Raw genomic sequence first — 27,551 nt, 5'->3', positions numbered from 1 at the left:
TCCTTTTCTTTTAACCCTGTACTGAGTTAGACACCATAACAGTGATGTGTCTGGACATTACTATTCAGGTCTAACAGAGACTCACCTCTACAGAGTTATAATTTTACAACTTTAGAATTTTATCATCAATACATTACATTAAGATCCAATATATATAATTTTATATAATTTATAAGCAAGGAAGTTGTCTTTTGTTTCATTCGAAATGCTATTAAAGGCATACAGTATCAATTCTTGTGGAATTCAGAACTTGCTAAAGTATCTCGATAAACTAGTTGTCTTTACAATTCCACCATAAGGATTATTCCTTTTCCTTGTTCCCTTGAATTCCAGGATACTCAGAGATAAGGTTTTTGATGAATTGTAGCAGTTTCTCTTAGTTTGATTTTTCTTTACGACTACTTTTTCTATCTTACTTTTCTCCTTCCTTCTCAACATTGTTTCATTATTCAACTCTTGAATTTTTCCTCTTATTTAAATAGCTTCATTGTATTTTTATCTTTTGCCACTGCTGCTTCAAATCCTTTAAAGACACTCCTATTTTTCTGTGCTTTCTAAAGCGATGACTAACCAATATATTTTTAAAAACCTATTTCTGTTAATTTCAGTATTAAGGCTAAAGTACAGAGTGGTAAATACTACTGTCTGGACACAAAAGACCATCTCTTCTAATTTAAAAATGCCTTAGTGGAAATTTTTGTCCAAAGGAAAAAGAAGAACAATACCACTGGGACCACTGGGGATGTTTGTGGAGAAGTCTTTATAGGTATAGCAATAACTATGCATGGTGTCAGGTGGGTACTAGACTTTTCAGGGGGTTCATTTGGTAAGTTATATAAATGTCTAACCACTATGCTGCACTAATATAATATTGCATGTCAACATTAGCTGATGACTGAACTCAAAGGAATCATGGAAATCATCTAGACCAAAACTCTTATTTCCCATATTTTACTTATGAAAAAATGGAGTTAGTTCTGGTATAAGGATAGACATATACATTAATGGAATAGAATGAGAGTTAAAAATAAACCCTTATACATGGGGTCAGTTGTTTTCTACAAGAATGGCAAAAAATGTTCAATGGAGAAAAAATCATTTTTTCAACAAATGGTATTGGAACAACTAAACATCTACATTCAAAAATTATTTGGGAATCCTTGCTTCCCTCTATACACAAAAATTAACTCTAAATTAATCAGAGACCTAAATATAAGAGCTAGAACTATAAATCCTTTACGAGAAAATATAGGAATGAATCTCTCTGACCTAAGAAGGCTAAACAAAGCTTTCTTAGATATGACACCAAAACCACAAGTGACAAATGAAAAGACAGGCAAATTGGAATTCATCAAAATCAAAAACTTGTGTTCTATAAGGTAGAATTATACAAGTGAAAAGACCCCTCCACAGGATAGAGAAACTATCTGAAAATCATATATATTTGGCAAGAAGCTTTACCTATAATATATTATTTAAGAGCTCTTGCAATGCAATAACAAATAGATAAATAACTCAATTAAAAATGGGCAAAAGAGCTAAATAGATATTTCTCCAAAGAGCATATCCAAATGATCAATAGGCACATGGAAACATACTCAACATCATTACCCATCTGGAAAATGCAAATCAAAACCACAATTAGATACCACTTTACATCTACTTGGGGTACAATACTCAAAAAGATGGTAATAACAAGTATTGGCAAGGATGCAGAGAAATCTGAATCCTCACACAATGCTGGTGAAAATATAAAATGATGCACCAACTTTCAAAAACAGTCTGCGGATCCTCAAAGTTAATCATAAGGGTACCATTTAACCCAGCAACTCTACATTTAGGTATACTCATAATAAAAATGAAAACATATGCCCAGAATAAAACTTGAACACACATACACAAATTTGTACACAAATGTTCATAACAGCATTATTCGTCATAGCCAAAACTGGAAATAACTTAAATATTCATCAACTGATAGGTGAATGAACAAAATGTAGTATATCCATACAATGGAATATTTTCCATAAGTCAAAAGAACAAAATACTGCACATGCTACAATATAGATGAACCCTCAAAATTCCATGCTAAGTGAAAAAAGCCAGTAACAAACAACAACATGTGAAATTATTCCATTTATATAAAATGTGAAATAGAAAAATGTAGAGATATGAGGTAGACTAGTTGTTGCCTTGGTATGGAGGTGGGAAATGTGGTAAAATGGAGAGGGGCTGCTAATAATACACAATATTTTTCTAGAATGATGAAAATATTATAAAATTGATTGTATTGATGGTTGCACAATTTGGTGAATATATTAAAAACCATTGTATATTTTAATTGAGTTTTACATGAATTACAAGGTGACTACAGACCTATTATCTATCATCTATCTATCTATGTAATGTAATGTACCTGGGGGGGGGGGGGGACAGAAACCAAGGGAAATGATGTGATTTTATACAAGATAAGAACTCAGTTCTATCAATATAGTAGGCAGTCAGACAGACATGAGCAGAGTGGGAACCATAAGCCAGGTATGGAAGGTCAACAGGGTGAAAAGTCCTGGGTGTCTTGCAATGAGTAGGGCAAGACCTCACCCCAGGGTCATTCCTCCCTTAGCATACCACTGGTCATGTGGTTTAAACCCCCTGACCTTTCATATTGCTGGTCATGTGGTTCAGACCCTCCCTTGACCTCTAACCTCTTGCATATTGCTAGTCATGCAGCAGACCCCCTTAGGGGAGGAACAAAGGGTCAGGAGAATAGCTTCATATGACTCCTTTGCATTAGCACTGCCTTAAGCATTAAGCGCTAGAGATAACATCTAGGTCTCAGTTGTGTTTCAGCTCCAGGCACAGAAAAGCAGCAAGGCCAGGTGGGTGGATGCCATGGCTGACATCAGGACCAGCTGGGACACCCTGACCTGTCCCACTGATTGGCTGGAGACGTGACCCTGAGAGGACATACCTGGAAAGCTAATGAATAGTCCAGTGAGATCCTCCCCCTGAGACCTCCTCTAAAATCCCCACCTTTGGGAAATAAAACCTCTTAAAACAAAGGACTCCATGCACTTTCTCCCTCTCGCTCTCCCTCTGCCTCTGCCTCTCCCTCTCCCTCTCCCTCTCCCCACTCTCCCTCTCCCTCTCCCTCTCCCTCTCCCTCTCCCTCTCCCTCTCCCTCTCCCTCTCCCTCTCCCCCTCCCCCTCCCTCTCCCTTTTTTTATTTCTCAACCCACGAAACCTAGCTGGCTGACTTTTCTGCCTCTGTGACTTTCAAAATAAACTTTCTTTTACATATGTAGTTTTTGGCTCTGAGTTCTTTTCCATAAAAATTCAAGAACCAAGGTAGCTGAATTGAGGTCTAATTCTGCCAGTTAACTTCTGGTGCCGCTTCACTCCAAGAGTACCTCTCTTTGGTAGCTTTGATAAGACAGTGGCATATGTTACTTGAAGTCTTCTTTGCTACATGAAGACCACCCTTAAACTTTCAGAGACTTCCTGTATTTATCTGTAAAATGAAGATCACATCATCTACCCTACCTTTGTTATAGAGATATCAGAGGACCACAAAACAGGAGAAAGAAGTCTGAGAAGTTTAAGGTTTTAATATATTAGAAGTTTTTCTTCTTCCTCTGGCTAACCCACCATGCTATGCATACCTCAAAAGGGAAATACTCCCCAACATTATTGCAAAAAGACATTGTTCAATAACATAAATTCAGGTATAAAACATTCCATAGTATATACCCTAAGCACATAACAACTTGCCTCAATATGTGAGACATGAATGTGTCACTGCAGTCAGCTAATTATTGATGGGAAAGGAAGCAAAGGGGAGAACATTGTTGAGCATAGTAGGCTGGGAAGTATAAACCTGTTTGCTTCACCAGGAAGCAACAGCTTCACACTCCCTCCAGGGAACCACCAGTCTATTCCCTTACTATCACTGGGCGAAGAGACAAAACAAAGGGGGAGGTAAACACATGCCATAAAGTCAAAGCACAGGGGCAGGTGCTGAACCATGGAGGCCCATCAGTATAACCTGGGAAAAAGAGCATTGACTGGGGGAGGAGCCAAAGCAAGCCCAACAAAATCTTGGGCAGTTAATTGGTTATTTTGAAAAACCTACTGGTGAAAACCTCAGAACAAATTTCTCTCTCTCTCTCTCTCTCTCTCTCTCTCTCTCACTTGGTGACCTACACTCACCCAGTGGATTCGTGTGTTCTCTCTCCATAGCCATGTGGCCTTAGCAGCCACATGGCCACTGCCACACAGACTCTCGGTGGAAGCCTGGGTAGAGCAGCAAAGCAACAGATTGCAGCCTGGACCACAGGGAAGCTTACAAATACTGGACTGACCTGAACTTTAATATGGCACATTGACTCTACTTCTGCCTGATTTTCCATGGTGGACCAGAGAGAGGGGGCATCGGAGGGACATCATTTTTATTTTGCTTCACAAATAAATCTTGCTACCAGATCGCATCCTCCCTCACAGGCCCCTAGAAATGCTTTTCCTCACCACACCCCAAGAACCCCACTTCCACTGGGAACAATACTGATTGATATAGGGCTGCTTTTTCTTTTCTCCCCTAAATCTGACTGTCTAATGTCACTGTAATGCCGACAATTTTGTTGCATTTTCTTTTTCTCAAATCTACACATTTGCTAGAGAAGAAAAAAGATATGCAATTAAACTTAAATTGCATACTTCCATTACAGATATCATTTTATGTCATTGTCATAATTAATAATTTGATGTTATATTTGAATGTCTTGAAGCACCACATTTATGATATCTATGTATATTACAGAAATACATCACTATTTTATGCTAATGCAAACAAATATTTTATTTTATTTTTTACTTTTGCTTTTTCCCAATTGTTATACACTTCTCCCTGATATACATCTCTTAATATCTGCTGATTCTAGGCACTTATGTCTAGTGGGGACCTAGTATTACTTTTATTACCTTGGATAATACTATTTTGATTATAGAAAGCTCATTTTAGGATGAGCTCAGAGAACAGGGTAAACTGCTGTGTCAAAGGCATAGAAACGATGGCAATGAATACAAAAGAGTTGTTGTAAACAACCTTTAGAAGATCAGCTATCTCAAGGGCATCATACTGATTTCTTAAGTTTCATTCATATCTCAGAGATAAAGGGATAAATGGACACAATTTAACTTTGCATTGAGGGGAATAGAAAAATCAGTTATTTGTGTGGTTTTTTTTTCTTTTTATTAAAAAATTTGGATTTTCAGCAGTATTAATTTCCAAGTGTGTATTGCATATAATCTTACAATTTGTTCAATCACTTATTAGATATTACACATCCTATTTGTTAGGGAAATGTGTCTGGAATAGACTGATGTGGGCTGCCAAGGATGGCTTGCTAATTTGTTGTTAAGATGAACGAACACATACAATATATTACTATTTGGAAGTAAACCACTGACCAGAACAGTTCTTACCCAATTTAAAGCACCTTTGGGAGAACAGTTTCTCAGTAAGTAATGCTTATACCTCAGAGAGCAATTTATTATGAATGCTTTGGATACAGACAGTAGAGATGTTTTCAGTATACACACTGTCTAGTCTCTTGGAGTTAACCAAGAAAAATGTCTAATGTAGAATCAAGAGATTTAGGTTTTGGTAAATTTTTTAGATCACAAATGTGAAGACAGTACTGTCAAATTTATTTGTCTTGAGAAATGCAAAAATTTAGGAAGAATAATTAGAATTTGGGCCATAGAAATTATGTTCAACTATAAATATATTATTCATAAATTTGTTTAGGATTCATAACAGTCTCCAAATTCAGCCTCAAAATTAAGTAAAATGTTTTTATTTTTATTTTTATTATTTTTTATCCTCATCCGAGGACAGTTTGGCATTTTTTGCACAGACAGAGTGGGAGGGAGAGAGAGGAAGAGAGAGAGAGGGAAACATCGATGTGAAAGGGACACATCGAGTGGCTGCCACCCGCACGACCAACCAGGGCTGGGGACAAACTGCAACCGAAGTACGTGCCCTTAGCGGGAACCGAACCCGGGTCTCTCCGGACCGCAGGCCGACGCTCTAACCGCTGAGCCAAACCAGCCAGGGCAAGTAAAATGTTTTTAAAAGAGAGACTTTGTTGCCCAGCTCTCCCATGGACTGAGAGGTCCTGGTTCGATTCCTGGTCAGGGCACATGACTGGGTTGTGGGCTCGATCCCCACTAGGGGACGTGTGGGAGGCAGCAGACCGATGTTTCTCTTTCACATCGATGTTTCTCTCTCTCTAAAAAAATCAATAAAAAACATATTTAATTAAAAAACGAGAGAAACTTTGTTGATGTGTAAAATATGATTAGACTCATTAGAAATAAATATCCACATACACACACATGCACACATGTACACATACATGGAAGGAAAATACACAATGGTAATCTTGGAATGGTGGGATGATATTTTAATAGAGTTTTCATATTTCTAGTCTTTTCAAATTTCTATGATAAACATGTACAACTTTTATAATGAGAGAAGCTGTAGCAATTTCCATTTCAGTGTAACCATCAAAAATATGGATCAGGAAATAAGAGGCTTGACATCACATTTTTAAGTGATTTAAAAACATAGATATAACATTGCCTCTAAGATAGGAATTTAAAACCCCTGGTATGGTTTGGCTCAACCACTAGAGCATCGGCCTGCGGTCCAGAGAGACCTGGGTTTGGTTCCCGCTAAGGGCGCGTACCTCGGTTGCGGTTTGTCCCCGGCCCTGGTTGGGTTGTGCTGGAGGCAACCACTCGATGTGTCCCTTTCACATTGATGTTTTTCTCTCTCTCTCTCCCTCCCACTCTATCTGAACAAATAATGAAAAAATGTCCTCGGGTGAGGATTAAAAACAAACAAACAAACAAACAAACAAACAAAAAACCCCTGGTATATGGGCCATATTTAGTTGCCATTTAATTTGGTGATCCTTCCCTCTTTCTATATATCTCATAAGTTCTATTCTTGCATTTCTAATACACTCTCCTTTGCCACTTGGAAAGGGGCATGTGGCCCATTAGTTCCAAAGGCAATAAAGAGTGAATCCCACCTTGCTCAGCAAATGGCTCACTGAGCAGGGCCCTTGCTCTTCTGGGCTCCCCAGTGCTCTGCCTTTTGTATAACCCTTTGCAATATTGTGACAAGGACACCAGCATTACAGAACGGGGGACTGTCTCAATGGCCAGTCTCTAAAGGCTGTATTATATGCCTTGCTTTCTGAATACAAACTATCGCTAGTTATAACATATAAATAATGTTCACCCTGGTCCATAATCAGAGTATATTGCCATTTCAAAATAAGTACATTGAAGTTGAAGCAGCTCCAAATAACCAGATTTGGGTGAAGATGTGTCTATTCTCTGCAACCTCATAGCTAATAACCTTTTTAATCTAATTGGCCCACACATAGTCATAATAAGGATATTTCCCATAGACAATAATTCAGTGTATCTTAAAAAACAAAATGTAGTCTTCAAAGAAATAAGGTGTATTTACCTAATGGGGAAAAAGATACTTCAAGGGCATCACAGACAATGTGAACCTATTAGTGGCAAATTTTATTACAAAGTGGCAGTAAAGTCTCTGTTTTTATGTTCCATTTCAACAAATAAGTGAGATTCTAAAGGAATACTAACATACTAGATATATTCAGCTTATGTGTGTATACATGTGTTACACACTATACACACACACAATTTATGTCATTAATTATATGGGGAGACAATGAAGGGTGGTTAAGAGCATGGTCTCTGGAGTCAGTCTGGTGGGGTTCAAATCCTAGCTCTTCCACTACTGTTTGGCTTGGGGCAGTTTGCTTAACTTCTCTGTGCCTCAGTTTCCTTTTTCATAAAATGGAAATTATTAGTGTATCTAATTTCATAAGATTCATGGGAGAATTAAATGACTCCATGATTATAAATATTATAATGGTGTCTACCACATGGGAAACGTATGTTTTTAAATGGTTCTCATATTTTGATAAGTACAATGCGATTTACATTTTTATCTGAGACTGAGATCTTATGCTGGGATGATGGAACATGGAGCATGTGGACCCTAATTCTAAGGGACAGGAATCTCTTACTCAAAATACACTAGAACCAAGACCCAGAATACGACAGAGGACATAGAGAGGAGTTTGGTGAGTGAGCACCAGAAAGATTTTAAAAAGCAAGTAAACTCTTACCCTTTGAGACATCATGGAGGGACCTGGACAGTAGTATGTTAAGCAAAATAAGCCAGTAAGAGAAAGACAAGTATCACATGATTTCATTTAGGGATCTAATGAACAAAATAAAGTGACTAACAAAATAGACCCAGAGATATAGAAATAGAAATAGGGAACGGATGGACAAATCTCAGAGGGAAGGTGGGAGTGGGGGTGGGAGGATACACCGAAGAATGTATATACTTATGTGCAGAACCGGTGGACAGAGACAATAGTGTGGGGAAGGCAGCAGGGGGGCGGGAGTGGGGAGGAGGGGGTCAATGGGAGAACAAAGAGGGGACAGCTATAATACTTTCAACAATAAAGATAAATTAAAAAAAAAAAATAAATAAAAAGTAAGTAAAAAGAGAAACAACTAATGAAAACAGTTAATACAGTCTGTGCTTAGGAGTTTTGTTTTCTTTCTTCTGCCCTCATATAGTATTCCATGATTTTTTTTTTCTTTTATCCTCACCTGAGGACATTTTTGCATTTATCTTCAGATAGAGCAGGAGGGAGAGAGGGAGGGAGAGAGAGAGAGAAACATCGATGTAAGAGAGACACATAGAGTGGTTGCCACCCACACGACCCCAACCGGGGCCAGGGACAAACTGCAACCAAGGTATGTGCCCTTAGCGGGAACCGAAACTGGAACTCTCTGGTCCGCAGGCCGGTGCTCTAACCACTGAGCCAAACTGGTCAGAGCAGTATTCCATTATTTTTACATAAAATAGAAATTACGTGGTATATGCTGCATGAGCTAAATAGAAATTATGAGAACATGTAAAACATAAAAGAAGGAAATATCAACAAAATCAAAATCAATCTTTAACATTTGGACATAGATTTGCTAAAAATGTCAACATTTCCCCTTGAAATTCTGGGAGTGAAAAGATGGCATATTTCCCCAAATGAGGAGCTGTACATTCCCTCCGTCTGTGCAAGAATGTTCTGGGAAAATGGAAGCATCGAAGGAAAGACAGGTGTCCTTACTCTTCAGACCTCACCCATCTTTACACACAGAAAATACTGTGGCAACTTTCAGAGGTGACAGCATCGTCTTCATGGTGGGGGAGAAGAGGCAGTCCTGGGAGGCAGGAACCTCAGCACTGAAAATGTGTTTGCCTAAAGCCTCACACCCAACAGAGAGCTTGAGTTTTCTCGACCAGACCTATTTTCTGTGTTTGTGGGTGTTTCCATTCTCTCCACGAGTAAACTCCTGTTCGAAGGCAGTTCCCATCACGGCGACCACATTTGCGGTTCCAAGGAGGAGAGCGAAGGAAATCAACAAGAGGACTGAATAAACTCTTAGATCACAAAAGTTCACGCCTAATCGGCATCCTCTTGTTTAGATAACCCATCTATCACCCTGACCCATCTTCTTTTTACTTAATAGAAAACAACTGGATACTTTCCAATGGCAACACCATCTTTTTGTTCAATCGTCGGCCAGTAGTTTAAAAGAAATCATTTTCTATGTTTTCCTCAGAGGTGTCTTCATTTTCTCTATCAGACTCATAATCCAAATGTATTCAAGTCAGCAGGACCTAACGCCTACTTTTCTTATATGTGTGGTGAAATCTAGTGCCAAGGATCATCCACGGCCATTGCCCGGCTTCAAATATTCATGACTCCACAGTCCACAATGCATTAAAGGTGGGAATGACGCCAGAGGCACACAGTCTTCCCAGTGACAAGGAGGCTTCTCAGATCGAAGGAGCACATGCTAAAGACTTCGGGCTAAAGTGTCTTTGTAAGAGACACTCACAAAAGGAATGCCAAATCCCACACCCTGTTTCAGGTAGGGAATAGCAATGAAAGGAAGGAAAAAATAGATACTCTTTCGTTTTCTCTTCCGGACTCCTTTAACTGCAATGACTTTGTCTTTCTCTTTCTCACGATTGCAGTCCAGCGAGGATGTTATGCACTAAAACTGCAAAGCATTATTAAAGTTTCAAAAATAAAATAAATGACGGCTGAGGAATTAATAGCATCTAAGTCAATATGATTTTGCTAATGGAGCCTGAGTGGCAGGGAGGGGATAACACAAGAGCAATGTGGAAATGGAAACAGAGCTATAAAGCATATGTACGAGGGAAATACATATAATAATTTAAGTTGTCCCTTTATGTCATTTGTCACCCGGCTGCATCTGCTCTTGCACCTGTGCTCCCTTCCCTGATCTGTCCTGACACCCTGGAAATGTTAGGCACACAGCCAGTTCGCTCCCCAGCCATTCCTATGATCAGACCCAGCTACCGACTCGCTTTATTCTGATATTAAATCAAGTATCAGCCCCAGGGCTCTGAACTACTTCTGACTGACAGGACCAAGAGAAAGTTCTAGGCTAATTACTTCTTAGGAGTAGTTCCCAGTGCAAAGAGTTACTACTGACCTACTTTGGACTTACTGAAATAATTTATCAGGTAAGATAATTAAGGGAACATAGAGCTGTTTCTAACACCAACCAAGTATCAGAAATATGTGTTGGAATCATAGGTAGGTATTCTCGGTGCTACCAGATGGGGCTTTTATTACTTTGCAGTGAGTCAATTCTATTATGTTCGACTTATTTATCAGCCACTCTTTTTCTTTATAAATTGTATTTGACAGGATGTATTTGAGATTCTCTTTGAGGTGTAAATGTATTCGTTTTGACTTTTTTTCAGTCTAGATATAAAGAGACAATCTTTGAAGCCCTTCTTTTCATTTCTCCTTAACCCGCGCCCCACAAACAGGCCCCACATCCCTGCGCACAGGTGTTCCGATTATTTCTGAAGTCCATCCTAAGTCCAGGGACACCTGGGTACGGCAGTGGGTCTATATGTGGTGTGGACCACTAGCCATGTGGGCATTTCAGTCTCTCTTTTGAAAGTTTAATTCTTTCCTACACGTAGGTAAATACCCTCCACTGAAGGATTTTTTGTAGCAATGGTCTTTTTTTCCTACTGAGAAAACCTGACCATTTTCTGATTTTTGCGGCCTTAATGTTCTTCATTATAAGAAGAAAAAGACAAAAAATAAACCTCATGGAACATAAGTGAGAGGCTTATACGAGTTTATAAATCACGTGTTTTCTCAAAATAAAGGCATTAAAATGATAGTAAAACATTAGTACATGGTAATCAAAGCCATCCTTTAGGTAGTATTTTTTTCTCCTTTTCCTCTACTCTCCTTACTCCTCTCCATTTTTATTTATTTTTTCTTCCCCATGTCCAGTAAGACTTGCTTCTTAACTTATAAACTCCTCTAGCTAACTATGGAAACAGATCATCTGATTGTGTGTTGGCTTCTTAACTCTAGCAAAGGTGTATCATCACTTAGGAAGTACCTGAGCACCTTTGAATAACCAGCTTTATTTCTGTGGTGAAATGTAAAATATTTATTTCTTAGTCCAGGGTTTTAATATTGCAGATACAATAATAACGTTATTTCTCAGCGGTATTTATTCACATCTTGTTATGCCTTCCTGATGCAGGGTTGAGGAAATGTGCGTGCATAAAACTGTAGTTTACTGAGTGTCAGGAGAAAATAATGCAAAACCCTGAATTGTGCTCTTTGCTGCCCCACAGCATATACAGTGTTTCATGTTTGCAGGAGGACCTGGCCATGGTTTCATTCAAAATCAATGGCACACCAAAACTCCCCTGAATCAGCCGACTATCTGAGAGTCGGATCACTTCCCTATTGCTTCCTATCTTTCTTTATATCCTCTTTTAATCCCTGCCTATTTCATTTCATTTATTGCTTTATTTTTGTGTCCTTCAGCTCTTTGCAATCTGCTCTTCACGTCCATAACTAAATATAATACATTAATATACAAAGGTATTTATGTAAATGAAAATCAATATGCTTATCATTTCAGCACTATTCCTTATTGCTTGCACTGGACATTTTAAGTACATTTTATTTAAAAACTAACAACTTTCATTCTTGCCTGGGAAGTATAATGATCTTCTTAGCTCCCTGCCCTCCTGCAGCCCACTAATCTTCACAACTTGGCCACTTAGCCCCATCTGGGGGTTCAGCCTTATTCCTCATTTTGGAACTAATCTTGTCTCTAGGCTGGGGGTGTAGAAGATGTCCTTAGCCAGAAGCTAACTGATTCAGCATCCAGTCAGCCGGGCTGCATTCTGACCTTGTAATTTATTTCTGAGATCCAGGTGATGTCCCAGGCTGTTGTAGCCAAAGCTTGTTTTCTGCATTAGTTCTTGCAAGTGGGTATCTCTTCTGTCTGTCCTGCATCTGTCCCTGATTACTTTTCCTGACTAATATCCCATTTCTCATGGACTGAGGTTCTACCTTGACCTTCTCTGTGTTTCTGTTGTAACTGAGTTTCTTTTCTAAGTCCAGTTGCCGTGCTGTTTAATCTTTCCGATGCCACTGGCCTTGTCCCTGTCTCCACTGCCTTCGAACCACAAGTCTGATCTTCTGCTGGAACAGGAGTGGCACTGTTCACCTGGACATCTTCCCACTGCCTGCTACCGCCATCTCCCTTGTCACCAGCACTAACCCCGAAGGTCTTGAGTCATTGTATCTAAGCTGCTTGCAATCTGGCCCTCTCATTATTCTAAACATGACAGGGGAAAAAAGTTATTTTAATTGCATCTTTGTTCAAACTGTTAAGCTTAACACCCTCTGGTTACTTTCAGCTCATATCTTCGTCTTGCCCTGCCACATAAACACTTCAAAACTCAGTGCCCTCTTTGTAAAGCGAGCTCATAATGGAATACACTCCTAGGCTTATTTTGACGATAACTGAGGAAAAAAATGCATACAAATGGACCAAGCCATTAGTGATCTTTCCCTGCTGTTATCATCTCATGTCTTAAATCTCGGCACTTGAAAAGTGAAACTATGTATAAAGTGGAACTATGTCACTTAAAGATGATCATTAATGAGATGAGAAACTATGGGAATGAAAATTCTTAAGAAAAAAATTAGGGACCCATGGGATTTTTTTTCAAAGTAAAAAAATTGACAGCAAGATTTTTAACTGCTTTAAAAATAATATTGAACTACACATGCAGTTACCAGCAAACATTAAAAATGAGATTTTTAAAAGTATGTGTTTTGTAAGTGTATCTTAATATATAGAGTCCTGAAGCATTCAAGAGCAGAAAGAGTCTTTGAGTCAGTCATTTATTTTAGAGCAATATATTGTGATCATTTAGGGGAGTTTTATTTTTTTCCTCTTTATTGATTTTAGAGAGAGAGAGGAAGTGAGAGGGAGAGAGAGATAGAAACATCAATGAGAGAGAACATTGATTGGCTGCCTCCTGCACGCCCCCCACTGGGGATTTGGCCCACAACTCGGGCAGGTGTCCTGACTGGGAATCGAACCAGCAACCTCTTGGTGCATGGGTCGATGCTCAACCACTGTGCCACGCCGAACAGACTTGGGGGAGTTTTATGTAAGTAAAAGTCTAAGTCTCACTTTTCTGAAATACTGACTCATTCATTCACCCTGAGAACCCCACCCACTTTGTACAGTTGGAACCCGCAACTTAATCTGTACTCAAATATATTTTAAAATCTTTAAGTGTAGATTGTTTTACTCTAGCTAAAATTATGTTGCCTTTATTTTTTCTTCTCATCCCTTAAATGATTGCCCCCTCCACCCACAAAAGTTTGATCAAAATGATTGCTTTTTTAAGTTACGATATAATTGACATATTGACATTGTATAAATTTAAGATGTAAAACTTATTGATTGCAATATGATTTTGGAGTAGAACTAAAGAATTAGTGTGCTATATATATTTCAAAGGAATTCTATTAATCAGCCAGTTTTGGGAACCATAAATTCATCAGCCATTAAGATGCCCAGGAGGTTCTTAAGAAAACATACGCGTTTACCTCGAGATTATCAAACAGTGCAGATACTTCTTGACTTGGTTCCTAGCTACCCATTGGCTACAAATGTTTGACAGGTATGGAAACTCTACTGATGCTGGCTTTTATAAATGGAGGCTCTTTTACCTGGTTAGTCAATAGCACTGTTTACCTATAAGTAACTAGTTAATTTACCCTTAGAACTCCACCGAGTTTGCACAGTTGGAACTTGCAACGTAATCTGCTCTCAAAAATATTATAAAATATTTTAAGTGCAGAATGTTTTACTCTTGTAAAAACTTTGTTCCCATCATTTTGTTCTTCTTGTCCATTAGATGAATTGCCCTGTCCATCTACAAAAGTTTAATCAAATGATTGCTTTTTAAAAATTGAGATATAATTGACATATAACATTGTGTAAATATAAGATATACAACATGTTGATTTGATACACTATTATATTGCAATATGATTATCACCATCATGTTAGCTAATACTGCCATTAAGTCACATAATTACCACGCCTTCTGGTGGTGAAAACATTTAAGATTTACTTAGCCACTTTGATCAAAACGAGTGCTAAGAACTCTAGGCAAGCACAGTTTGCATTTTGAAGAAAACAAAGGACACTTGGCTATTTTTCTGAAAGGTGTGGGTAAAACCAGTGAGAGAGAGAGAGAGAGAGAGAGAGAGAGAGAGAGAGAGAGAGAGAATATGCCTCATTCCACTATCATGCCACAAATACCTCCTCTGGATTCTGGGTTGCTCAGGGCAGGACCAAACACATGTCCATGTCCTAGAAGACTAACATTTTGGGACCCATTCAAAGGAAATATTATTCATTATTGCTTCAGCATATCTTTACAGGAGAAGATGAGTATTACTTGGGTGAAGGGAGAAGTTGATTCTAGAGGGTAGGCAGGAATTCATTTTTTGCTTTACCATCTTCCCAGGTCAGCTGCAGGCACACACAGACATAGCCTTAAATCAACTCTCTGAGGTCACTCAGACCCACCATCCTAGAAATCTAGCTGATTAGGAACTGTCCACTGTCTCTTGACCATGCTTCTTGAGAGACGTTCTAGTAAATATGATTGTTCTCTTCATTTCTTAACATGGACAGTATTTGGCAGTCTCGGTGATATCTTTTTATATCTTTATCAAATGAAACCGGGCAGCTGCTTGGCTGGCCCAACTCTTAATTCCGTTTCAGAAATTCCTTGCTGTTATCATAGCTCCCATATCCCCCCTCTGCCCCCGCCCCAAGGAACTAGATAAGAAAAATAAATGCTAAAAATGTCTTCTTTCTTCTTTAGGAAATGCTTGAAGGAGTAAAAAGAAATTAATTATCATTATTTTGTTTAAAAGAATAAAATAATAAAAGCACACTACCAGACGTCCTCTGCATCTTCATCACATTCAGCACCAAACTGGCAAATATCACAGGTGGATGTTTCCTTTTGACTGGTTTCTCCTGAGCCTTCATGGACTATGGACAGACAAAAGGAAACAAAACTAGTTCAGATAAGTGTGCATAATACCAACAATTCTAAGACAATGTTACAGCTGCTACTTTCCCAATGGACCTGTGTTACTAAGGCTTCATAAGAATGGCATACTAACTCCTTTCTTCCCTAAATTTGCGGACAACTCTAACAATGCCACCCACTGGTATGTAATGAACATTTCAACTTTTTACAAGCAAAATAAAATGAATAACAGCGTTTACTGGATTTATCAAAATTCCTTGGCTAATAAATAAACCATATGAAAGAGATATTTAGCAAAAAGGGATTTTAAATTTTTCCCTTGCTTAGAGGAAAAATCTAGTGTCTACTAGACTATAAATAAATACCTCACATTTTCTCATTTGTAAATTATAGATTTTTTTTTCATTCACTGGCTTTTATACATAATTTAAAAAACTTGAATGGGCAGTTATGACTTATTAGATATATATTCTTCCCCCTACCCACTTAAAATGTTCAGTACTTATAAGAAAAAAATGTTGATTATAAATATTTGGAAAACAGCTTTTAATTGCGTTGTACATTGACTTCTTGAATCTTACATCATTATGTTAGAACCCATCATAGCGATTTCTTCTCTGACAACTATGAACATACATTTTATTTTTAAAATATATAGTCCACTAATGATGATTACTGATGTTGGTCTTCTTTCTTCCTCATAAAATAAAAATTACATTTTAATTGATGCAATGTATAACCTAATTATAAAATTGAACTCTCAAAATCAGGACACAGTAATGTAAATCAAGAAAAACTTTCTAGTATTTTGAGTCCAGATAATGAAAATCTGAGCAATAATTTTGCTTCTAGATGAAAAACTGCAACAGTCTAACTACTGTACAGATAATTTTGTTCCATGGGCAGATCATACACTTAAAAACAGATGTTCAAATCAAGAAGACCTTTAAAAAGTGCACTACTGCTAAAGGTCATGTATTTTCAATAGAAAAAGAACATATGCAATTAGGTACAGCATTGACTCCTATCTTTATGAACTCTAATAAGATAAAATTTTAACAGACATAATTTATGAACATGCATCTTGAACCTAAAAAAATCTAACCTTATTTCATTTTAATAAGACATTTTCTCATCATTTCTTCTTTGTCTATTAACAAGAGTTTCTAACATTTACAAAAGCAAAGGTCTTTATTTCCTGATTTTCTTTAATTTACTGCTGTGCGGATAAGTGATTTAATTTTTATTTTTAAAGGACAAGAAGACATCTCTAAAAGTACTTTTATAGTTTTTCTAAGAAAGATAGAATTATTTTTTCTAAAGCAGATTTTTCCTGTACCTAATTGTTTGCACTTACATTTTAAAAAGTTATGATTTACAACAGATTAAATAAAAAAGTATTCATGATACAGTTTTAAATTTAGAAGTCAAAAAAGAAAAAGAAAAAGAAAAAGGCGTCCCTCGCCAGTAAGAAGGGATTTTGAACTCTGATGAAATAGACAGGAATTATTATCCTGTCTTACTTCACAGCCAGGCCATTAGAGTGGACCGTGGGGATAAGAAGGGAGCTGGGGCCTCACCTCAGGGGAGCTTGAACAGCTGAGGCTGGTCTCTTTATTACTTTCTTATTATTAATGCAACACAGAAGCTGCTAATGGGAGAGAGCCTTTTAGTGTTAGCAAGATTAGCAGCTTCCAGACTAAAACTTCCCATCACTCAGGAAACATACTAACACAAGGGGAAGGTCCTTAATGAACAGTTACAGCCACTTAGGGGCAGCCCCTTTTATTTCTCAGTTGAGATCCCTGGTTAGGGATCTACTGGAAATAACCCAGGGGATGAATTGTGCTAAGTCACAATTATATACAATAGTATATATACAATGTAAACTCTAATACATTTAATGATATATTATTTAAAATACGTATAATAGTGGGATATATTAGAATTACGTATATAGCATATATAATAGTTATATATAGTACATATTACATATATATATGCACTATAATATATGTACTGTACTATATTACCTAAATGTTCTCATAATATGAAAGAGTTTGTGTATGTTCTCATATTTATGCAAGTTGGAGTATGACAGCATTGTTATTTGATTTCTTCATAAAAGCTATTTAGATTTTCTATTTTATTGATTTCTGCTCTTTTTATTTATTATTTTCTTTGTGTTACATACCCAGAGCTTAATATATTATTTTTATAGTTTCTAGAAATGGGAGAAGTAGTTGATTTCATACCTTTCTTATTTTCCAATATATATATTTAAATCTATAAATTTTCTTATTAAGACTGCTTTAGCTGCATCTCACAAATATGAATATTGTGCTTCTATGTCATTCTGTTCAAAATATATATATATTGTAATATCCTTTGAGATTTCATCTCTAATCCATAAGTTATTTAGTAAGTGTATTTTTTAACTTATAAATATTTGAGAGTCTTAAGAACTATATTATTTTATTCGTCTTTAATTTAACTCTATTATGGTTAGAGAACATATTCTGTTTAATTTAAATTCTTTGAAATTTATTGAAATTTGTTTTATGACTGAGAATATTGTCCACCTTCTTGAATAATTCATGTGCATGTTAGAAGTTATAACCTCTAGTGAGGAGTAATTTTCTATAAATGTTAATTAGCTTAAGTAGATGGTTAGTATTATTCTAATCTTCCGTAACTGTACCGATTTTTTAATTGTCCTATTACTGAGGAAGAAGTGTTAAAATCTCTATCAGCAACAGTAAAATTGTTTTCAGTTTTCATTTGTTCGGTCTTGTATTTGGGAGCTTTAATATTGGGTGTAGAAACATTTGATAGTCTTATATGTTTCCTTAAATAAGTGACCTTTTTGTTTTTTTTATAAAATGCACCCTTTTAATCTACTTTGTTCTGATATTCATAGAGCCACACCAGGTTTCTTCTGCTTATTGTTTCTATTATTTTACACTCAAACTACTTGTTAATATGTTTAATGTGTGTTTCTCGACAGACTCATAGATACAGAGAACAGATTGATGGTTGCCAGAGGGGAGGGGCTTTGGGGTCTGGGTGAAAAAGGTGAAGGGATTAAGACGTACAAATTAGTAGTTACAAAATAGTCATGGGAATATAAAGTCTCGCATAGAAAATATAGTCAATAATATTGTAATAACTACATATGGTGCCAGGTGGGTACTGGAAATATCAGGGGAACACTTTGCAAAGTACATGATTGCCTACCCACTATGTTGTATACCAGAAACTAATATAAAATAATACTGAATGTAAACTGTAATTAAAAAATAAAGTGTGGCCCTGGCCGGTTTGGCTCAGCAGTTAGAGTGTCAGACCACGGACTGGAGAGTCCCGGGTTCGGTTCCCGCTAAGGGCATGTGCCTTGGTTGTGGTTTGTCCCGGGCCCCAGTTGGGGTCTCTCTCACGTTGATGTTTCTCTTTCTCTCTTCCTTCCTCTCTTCCTCCCTCTCTATCTGAAGATAAATGCAAAAAAAATGTCCTCAGGTGAGGATAAAAAAAGAAAAGAAAAAATAATGTGTGTTTTTTGGAAACATAATTGGATCTTGCTTTTTTATTCAGTCTGAATATATTGGCATTTAATCAGGGTATTTAGCTTTTACTTTAATATAATTAATTTTGGGGTTATTCTTGTGTTATTATTTTGGTGGCTGCTTTAAGATTTACAAAATACATCTTTAAATTATTTTAATCTATGACTTAATGAACAATTTAAGAACTTTATGACAATATAGTTTTAATTACCAAAGTCCACTTTTTGTATTCTTATTGTTATATATCATACTTCTACCTATGCTGCAAATCTCATGTTTCTTTTTAAAATTAGTCTAATTTAAGGTCCTGGCTGTGTAGCTCAGTTGATTAGAGTGTTGTCCCCATATACCAAGGTTGTAAGTTCGATCCCTGGTCAGAGCACATATAAGAATCAACCAATAAATGCATAAATAAGAGAATCAACAAATTAATCTCTCTCTGTCTCTCTAAAAATCAATCAATATATAAAAAGTTTTTTAAATTAATTTTATTTAAATAGCCATCCTATTCTTCTGGGCTAATTTCCACGGCAAAAGCTAGAGATTTCAGTACTAGTGAAGATACCAGCCTGTTACTGCTAAATGATTATTTGACTTCTGACTTGTATCTGTTCTAACTTTTCAAGACTTACCTATAGTCTCACATTCTCCATGGAAGACACTATTGATTTATGACATTTATAGTATATTGCATTTTTTTTCATTATTTTTCTACCCTCTCCAATAAAATAATTATAAGTTCTGCTCTACAGTCATTTGACTTGAGTTCCACGATATGACTGTTAGTCTTATGACTTGCTTTTGCCATTGAAATGTGAGTGGAAGTAAGAAGCTATATAAAAGCTATCATGTGGATTTCTACCTTCTTGTTCTTTCCCTTTTCATACAAAGACACATTCTAGAATAAGAGCTATTCCTTCAACTAATCCCAGAGTGAGAAGATATATAGAACAGTGTCACAGTTGACCCCAGTCATAGGAGCAAGAATTTTTGCCACTGATACTGCAAGCCTCTGAGGTTTTGAGGTCCTTTGTAACTATGACTTTACCTAGTGAAAGATGACTAATAAGATGGGAATTAATGTTATCAATAAATTCTAAGAAAACATACTTTTACATCATTTTCACACCTCAGATTTTGGTTGCATTACTTTTCTACACAACTGTAGATCTGCTTTTAATCTTCTCCAAATCTTCCTTCAAATTTCCACTATTTCTTTTCTATAACAGCATATATTTGCAATGTTTAAGGCCTGTTTCTTTTATTATATTTTCATTTTTTTCCCAACTGAATACAACTTTTCCAGTCTATGCATGGTTCCCTTTATTCTCTCCATGCAGTTCTAGTACATCCCGTAGACAGATATATAAGGTACGCCATTCAAATTAAGCAGAGAATAAACATTTAACACAGTACAAACATAAGCAAATAGAAACCTCTACATGCATTGTGCCTGAAATGAGGTAGGCAGTCCTTGAAACTACAAGATATTATCAACAGACAGAATAAAATTTCTAAGCTTAAATATGACCCATAGATACTGGTTTTAGTCTCATTTAATTATTGATAAGTTGAGAAAAAACATTTACACAAATTTTATGTAGACATTAATCCGAATTTTTTCAAAATTTAGAACACATTTTTTCTTTTTCTATTTTAGAGTTGATAACAATCTAGTAATCGGTTTTTTTTTCTTAAATCGGTAGAATGGCAAATTAATTCTTGGTAGACTATTAGTTTTTCCCCTTTATTTATATAGATAAAGGATTTATCAGTAATAATATTCAACTATGTTACAACTAAAATTACTTTCATAATAAAATTATAATAAACAGCAATTTTTCTGTTTAAATAAGTTGCATAAATTACACTTTTATTATTATCAAAAGCTGAACTTTGAGTTCATCTTCCAATAAAGAAAAAATTCCACTTGAAGAATAGAAAGAAAAATTTAAATCACAGCTCTCCAGCCCATTCTTTAATTTGGACACCTTGCTGAATGTGGCTTTTGTATCCCGGTTTTACCTCTCACCTGCTTCTCCCACGTCTAAGTTGAACCCAAATGATGAAGCTGTTGACAGGTCTTAGAGGCTCAGACAATTCTAAACTGTTGTTGATCAGCCTTAGTCATGTTCTCTTTTACATTTTCCAACAGTTCTCTAGAAAAACTAATATGACTAAAAGAAAAATAAGAATAAGAAACACTTTCCTTTTATTAGTATTATAATGTGAGGATATTGAGTACTAATTACACTGTTATATTATTGAAATGCTAAAACAAAAGACTTAGTGTTTTAGTCTGCTATTTACAAAACTGACAGATTCATTCTGTATATGTATCAGTGCCACAATGCAGTAATATGTGTTCAGATTTTAGGGATAAAATCTATTATCTTTGTTTTTTTTTTAATTATAAGAAGTACAAATCCATTGTTCATTTTTAATTTTTAAGTGACTTCAATGTTAAAAACTAAAGGAAGGTTAAAATTACATGTACACATAATGGTTTAAAATTCTAAAAGTCACTTGAAAAGTATAAGAAGCAAATTTCAAGACTGAGCAAATGTAATTTTATATTAAACACTCAAAAGAGAGCATTACAGAAAATTTAATTTTTCATAATTAAGCTACTTTGCTAGAGCTTAACAAAGCTTCTTTAGAAATCACATATAATTTATCTTTTACACAACTAAAAATAATTTAAGAGATTAATAAAATGCTACTATATTGAGGCACAATTTCATTATCATTAAGTCTGACTGATTTCACTCAGTTCTAAGTTAGAACTGAAGATATTCAGTGGATTAGAAAAATAGAGAAAGAGGAAGAATTGAAGGAAGGAAAGAAGGAAGACAAAAAGCTTATTCAGCTTGATATCATGCATGGCAGAATTCCTCAGAGCAAGTTACTATGCCAAATTTATGAAACTCTATCATATCAATCATTGTGATAAAGATAAGCAAAAAGACTTTGATTATCTTCAGTACAATTAATTTGAATTAGTATATGTAAATTTATATAACATTTTTATTTTTTCCTTCTTAGATGCTTTAAGGATAAGAAATGTACTTTTTATGGGTAAGACATGAACATTGGCTTGGGCTACATGGGGTACTATAAAGCATGGTGAGGACCAAATTCCAGTGGCAGGAGGTGGAAAACACACTAAGACTTGGTAAGTGGAGAGAATAAATGTAGCTGACACTTTTGTGCAATGTCCTAATGGGAACAGAGAATGGGGCATTAATTGGATAAGAATTAGGGTTAAGAAAATATTTTTATGGAAGGATGGAGTTAAGCCATCACTTGCTGCTGAGAGAAGTGATGGAGCAGAGAGAAACAAAATGCAGGAGAGAGAGGGGAAATTATAGAAGCAATGCCCCTGAGAAGTGATGGGTTTGCGCACAAGTGCAGTGGTCGGTCTTAGAGGTAGAAACACATCTTCTACTCTAGGTGAGATGGCGGAGTATGTGGGTACAGATGTAGGAGGGAGGTGGCACTGGAAAGGGGAGGATGAAAGAGGTCTCTGTTTATATTTTTCTGCCTCTATTGCATTTGTACTTAATTAAGAGGGACATCATCAGTTGGGAGAATGTCATAAAGAGATGCGAAATATTATAGGAGAGTGAAGGTGAATGAAGAAAGATGAATGCTTTGTCAGCCTTTTTAGATGAATTTATTGCTTTCCAATTTTGTGCTTAATTTTTCTAATTAGCAAATCTCTAATACATAAAGATATATCTTTATTAACTTGCAGTTCTGTATGTCTTTAGTACAGGCCTTTTGGCATTGATAATGTACAGGCATTTTGTGATGTAGAAAGTTATATTTGAATCATCAAATTAAGACTAAACTGCCAGTAGAGTTAACTCTAACCTACTGAATGTCTGTTACGGTAGAATGGCTTTGCAATCTGGCAACATCTCACATGTCAGGTTTACTTCCTAAATATTTTCCCATTCCATCACCACTGTACTCATTGAGCTTAATCTGTGCACTTGCAAACTTGCCTATTTTAAATATATCTCCCATGAAATGCAAATTGATCACGCATTTAAAATTGAAAATGACATAAAGTAATCTAAAGGCAGTTACATGGTAGACACAATTCAGACCTAGCGCTAGGAGAGCTGGATCTGGGTTGCCCAGGTTTTTTTTTTTTTTTTGATCCCCAGATTTCTCATCCGAAAATGAGATGGCTGCTCTGCTTAGCTCACAGGCTATGGTGAAGATTAAACAGGAGGGTGTGTGAAAGTACTTTGCACCCTCTAAATTGCTCTGCCACCCTGAGGTGTTAACATGAAGGAAGTGTTCAAGTTAAAATAAAATCATTGTCTTATTCCAAGTAAGAAGGTTCTCTGAAGGAAGTCCTAGGCTGAGCATCACAAATGTGAATTTTTGGCCCTTGCTTGCTGCTTGGGTTTCTTCGTGCATATTTATATTTTTAGATCAGATAAAACGAATTGAAGTTCTTTCTCTGAAATATATGTAGTGTGATTCGAAGGAAATGTTAATGAAGTGAGATACTGAAAGCCTTGTGAAATATTGATATGTAGCAACTAATTTTGTCTCTATAGAATTGCTTTCTCTTTGTGTTTCTGAAGCACCATTCTTATGGAATTATGTAGTTGGATAAGCACTGGTATTGACAGAATTTTTCAGTGGAAGAGAAGGGCTTGAAAAAAGGGATTTAATTATACTAAATAGCATTTCTTTCTAAATATGCCTAAATGTGAGATAGTACATAATAATAATGTTGTTACTGCACTTTTAAGAAAAAACACCTCCATGGAGAAATACTTTTCACCAACACAAATGCAGTTATCAACATGAAGAGGCCTCTCTCTGGGTTAGTAGGTTCCATGTTAAATCCCCCAAGCAGGGGCTGTCTTTCATGACAGCAGTTTCACCCCTCTTCTGATCCCAGGCTACCTCTCAGCTGGCCACAGAGAACGGTTATTAACCACATTCTTTTGCCTAAAAAGGGATTTTTTAAAAACCCACAACAAAACACATGTACCTTAGCTTTACTGTAAGAGGGTCAGGTGGCTGAGGCAGATTTGCTTGTGTCCAGAGGGGCTCGTACAAAGTCATGGAAAAATATTCAGGTGAAGAATTTCCAAATGGGAGCGATGTGCTTTAAAGACAGCTTTCATGGTGTGTGAGCCACACCTGGTGGAGTTGGGGCAAGGTGAGTGCACACACTGTAAACAATGTGAACTCTCCTTAGTGCAGCTGCTGTATATTGAGAGATCTGTGGGTGAGAGGTAACAACCACGAGGGTCACTTTCATGGTGTGTGTTTTTAAAAGGCAGGTTTCACATCAATTTTAATGCAACTGGGAAGGATTTCAACTTTTTCTCTTTTCAGACAAATTATTTGGATTTAACTCTTATTAAAAAGCCCAAGAACTGTCCAGTCTGTGTGGCTCGGTGGTGAGCATCGACCCATGCACCAGGAGGTTGCCTGTTTGATTCCCAGTCAGGACACGTGCCCAGATTGTGGGCCTGATCTCCAGTGGGGGGTGTGCAGGAGGCGGCCAATCGATGTCCTCTCTCGTTGATGTTTCTATTGCTCTCTTTTTCTCACTTCCTCCCTCTTTAAAATCAACAATAATAAAAAAAGCCCAAGAACTTCAGTAAAATCAAGAAGCCAGATGCATTCTTGGTGCATAGAAATATGCACTAAAAACCTATGAGATTGTTTAGTGCATCTGTTAAATAACACAATATCCATAACTATGATTACTCCAGAGATCAAATTAAGAACATTCCTCATTTTTTGGGTTGTCTGCAAAGAAAATAGAGGAAAAAATGTTGATGAGAAGATAAATGGACTTCTCAGTTATAGTGCATTAACCACTCCTTCAACCTTTGAGAAACAAATAAAACTACGGTGTTGTCTAACACAGTCTTGGTAAATATTGGGCAGTTTTAAGGTCCTTGGCCATATGAATTTGATATAAGTCTGTGAATTTTTTCTGAATATTCCTATAACTATCTAGATAAAAATATCATATGTAAAAATGTTCTTTATTCCAGAACAGATCAAACTTCCAGTGGTAAAAAAAAAAAAAAAAAAAAAATTAGGTATCTCTGAAGGTTTCTTATCATCCAACAATATAACTCTCTGATGGTTCAGTGCTGAAAGGGTCTTCTAAGGTCACTCCTCAGATAAATTAAACAGTGGGCTGGCGACGAGGGTGGGAGCCTACAGAGAGTTATGTCTTAGCTTCCAGACAGCAAATCTTTCTTCTAATGACCCAGTAGAGAAGTTAACATGTCATGTGGTGTGTGTTTTCCAAACCTGACTATGAACCTGCCTTAAGTTTCTGCTACCACTTCAGAGAAGATTGGACTCACCCAAGCAAAGACTACGTTTAGCTTTAACACCCGAAACCACAGATTACAGAACCCTGATGTGCTGAGGAAAGGGTGGTGGTGAGAAGGACGGAAATGTACTGAGTTTTGTCTCTAAATTTTATTGCAACATAAAAAATCCACTTTGGTGGGGTAATCTTTATTCTATAAATGTTTATTGAATGGTGATAAAACCAAACTTATTTTATATGTCTTTTTGCTTAATATTTGATAAAAAGCATAATTTTAAATTTCTACTACAAAAAACAAGTCTTTCAAAGATTAGAAATCAAATACTGTAAGAACTGGGTTGCTTAACAGGGTAGCCAGCAGCCACTTGCAGCTGTTTAAAATTACATTCATTAAAACCAAATAGATTTAAAGATCTAGTTTTTCAGTTGCACTAACTACATCTCAAGAAATTAATAGCAACAGTTGCCTAGTGATTATTATATTGGACAGGGCAAATAGAGACCATTTTCATCAGCACAGAAAGTTCTCTGGGACAGTACTGCCTGAGAAAGGATTAGCTCAAATACAACATATAATAGTATTCAAGAATCAATCTTCCCAATTCAGTAGTTTTGTTTTAGAGTTTTTTAACCTACAGAAAATAAGAGATGGTGTGACTGCCATTTTTATCTATCTGTGAGGTGGAGAGAACATTAGACCATGATACGTATTTGTGTGTATGTGACTATGTGTGCCATTTCAGTATATAATGCACCTTGATTAATAATTAAACACAACTCCCCTGGCTGGTTTGGCTCAGCGGTTAGAGCATCGGCCTGCGGTCCAGAGAGACCCGGGTTCGGTTTCCGCTAAGGGCATGTACCTCGGTTGCAGTTTGTCCCCGGCCCTGGTTGGTTGTGCCGGTGGCAGCCACTCGGTGTGTCCCTTTCATGTTGATGTTTCTCTCTCTCTCTTTCTTCCTCTCTCTCCCTCCCACTCTGAACAAAAAAAAATGGAAAAATGTCCTCAGGTGAGGATAAAAAAAAAATTAAAAAAACAAAAGAATAATAATTAAACACAACAGAACTTCTTAATTAATAAACCTTGTATTCTTACTCAATCTCAAGTGCTCAAAACATAGCTGTCTCCTAATTTAGTCTTTAAACATCCTGGTACAGAGCACTGGTGTTACTGTGGCTTGAAGCTCAACAGGGTTGAGGACTAGGACTAGGCACAGTAGAGTGAATGTGTTTTTAACTATTTCTTGTTCTCTGTCTAAGTATCTGGCTACCACACTTGCAGTTATGTGTATAGTTTGGTTATCATGCCTGCCTCATATATTGAGATAATTCTTGTGCTTAGCATGCAGCACCAATATATACCTTCTGCTTAGTATATATCCTTATAAAACTGTTTTATGGGGCCTATTTCTGCCATGTATACATGTAGCCATGTGAGTTTAAACCAAGTCAACATGGGAGACTTGAGCAGTATATTATTTGTAACAGAACAGAACTAATATTTGGTGGCTGAAAATTTCCTACAAAAGAATTGCCTTTCTAACTGACATCTACAGGCCTCTCATTACCAGAGTTTAAGGAGGGAGATTAAAGCCAAACAAAGGCACACAGAGATTTAATTCTGTGTTCACATCTAGAAGCAGTGATAAGCTGGGGACCTGCCATTAACTTGATATTTTGGAGATAAATGAGTGTCTGAATAAATAGAAGCCTTCAGTCTCTGCAGCTGTCACTAACATATTTCACCCTAATTGCAAAATATTTATTTTAAACACTAGAATACATGCTTGAAAAGATACCTTCAGCTGGTGAAAGGAGATTATCGGTTGCTAACTTTTCCAGGTTATTTCAAATATAGTGGGAGATTTTAAGGATTTCCTTTTATTCTTTAAACGTTTGACAATGTATACTGCACATAAGTTAAGGAAGAAAAGATGAAGGAATTACCTCTATGGCTTCTCTGTGGGTAAGAACTTCTTTATTTCACTCTGCGCCCTAGTATCCACATATTAATTGGCCCACAGTAAGGCACCTAGGAAATATTTATTGAATAAACGGAGGAACAGATTTTGGCTGA

The 27,551-nt window shown here is 36.6% G+C and overlaps 1 protein-coding gene across 1 annotated transcript in view; it reads right to left on the bottom strand.

Annotated features, from left to right (window-relative positions):
- The window catches only part of TMEFF2 (transmembrane protein with EGF like and two follistatin like domains 2), a 246,782-nt gene that overhangs the window by 94,966 nt on the left and 124,265 nt on the right, over positions 1-27,551 (bottom strand). Inside the window, exon 5 of the mRNA XM_036254118.1 lies at positions 15,483-15,579. Within this exon, the coding sequence (XP_036110011.1) occupies positions 15,483-15,579 (97 nt within the window). The remainder of the gene's footprint in view (positions 1-15,482; positions 15,580-27,551) is intronic.

The sequence above is a fragment of the Molossus molossus genome, unplaced genomic scaffold (genome assembly GCF_014108415.1).
Source record: "Molossus molossus isolate mMolMol1 unplaced genomic scaffold, mMolMol1.p scaffold_m16_p_11, whole genome shotgun sequence".
Lineage (NCBI taxonomy): Eukaryota > Metazoa > Chordata > Mammalia > Chiroptera > Molossidae > Molossus > Molossus molossus.
This window is presented reverse-complemented; position numbering and strand designations above follow the sequence as displayed.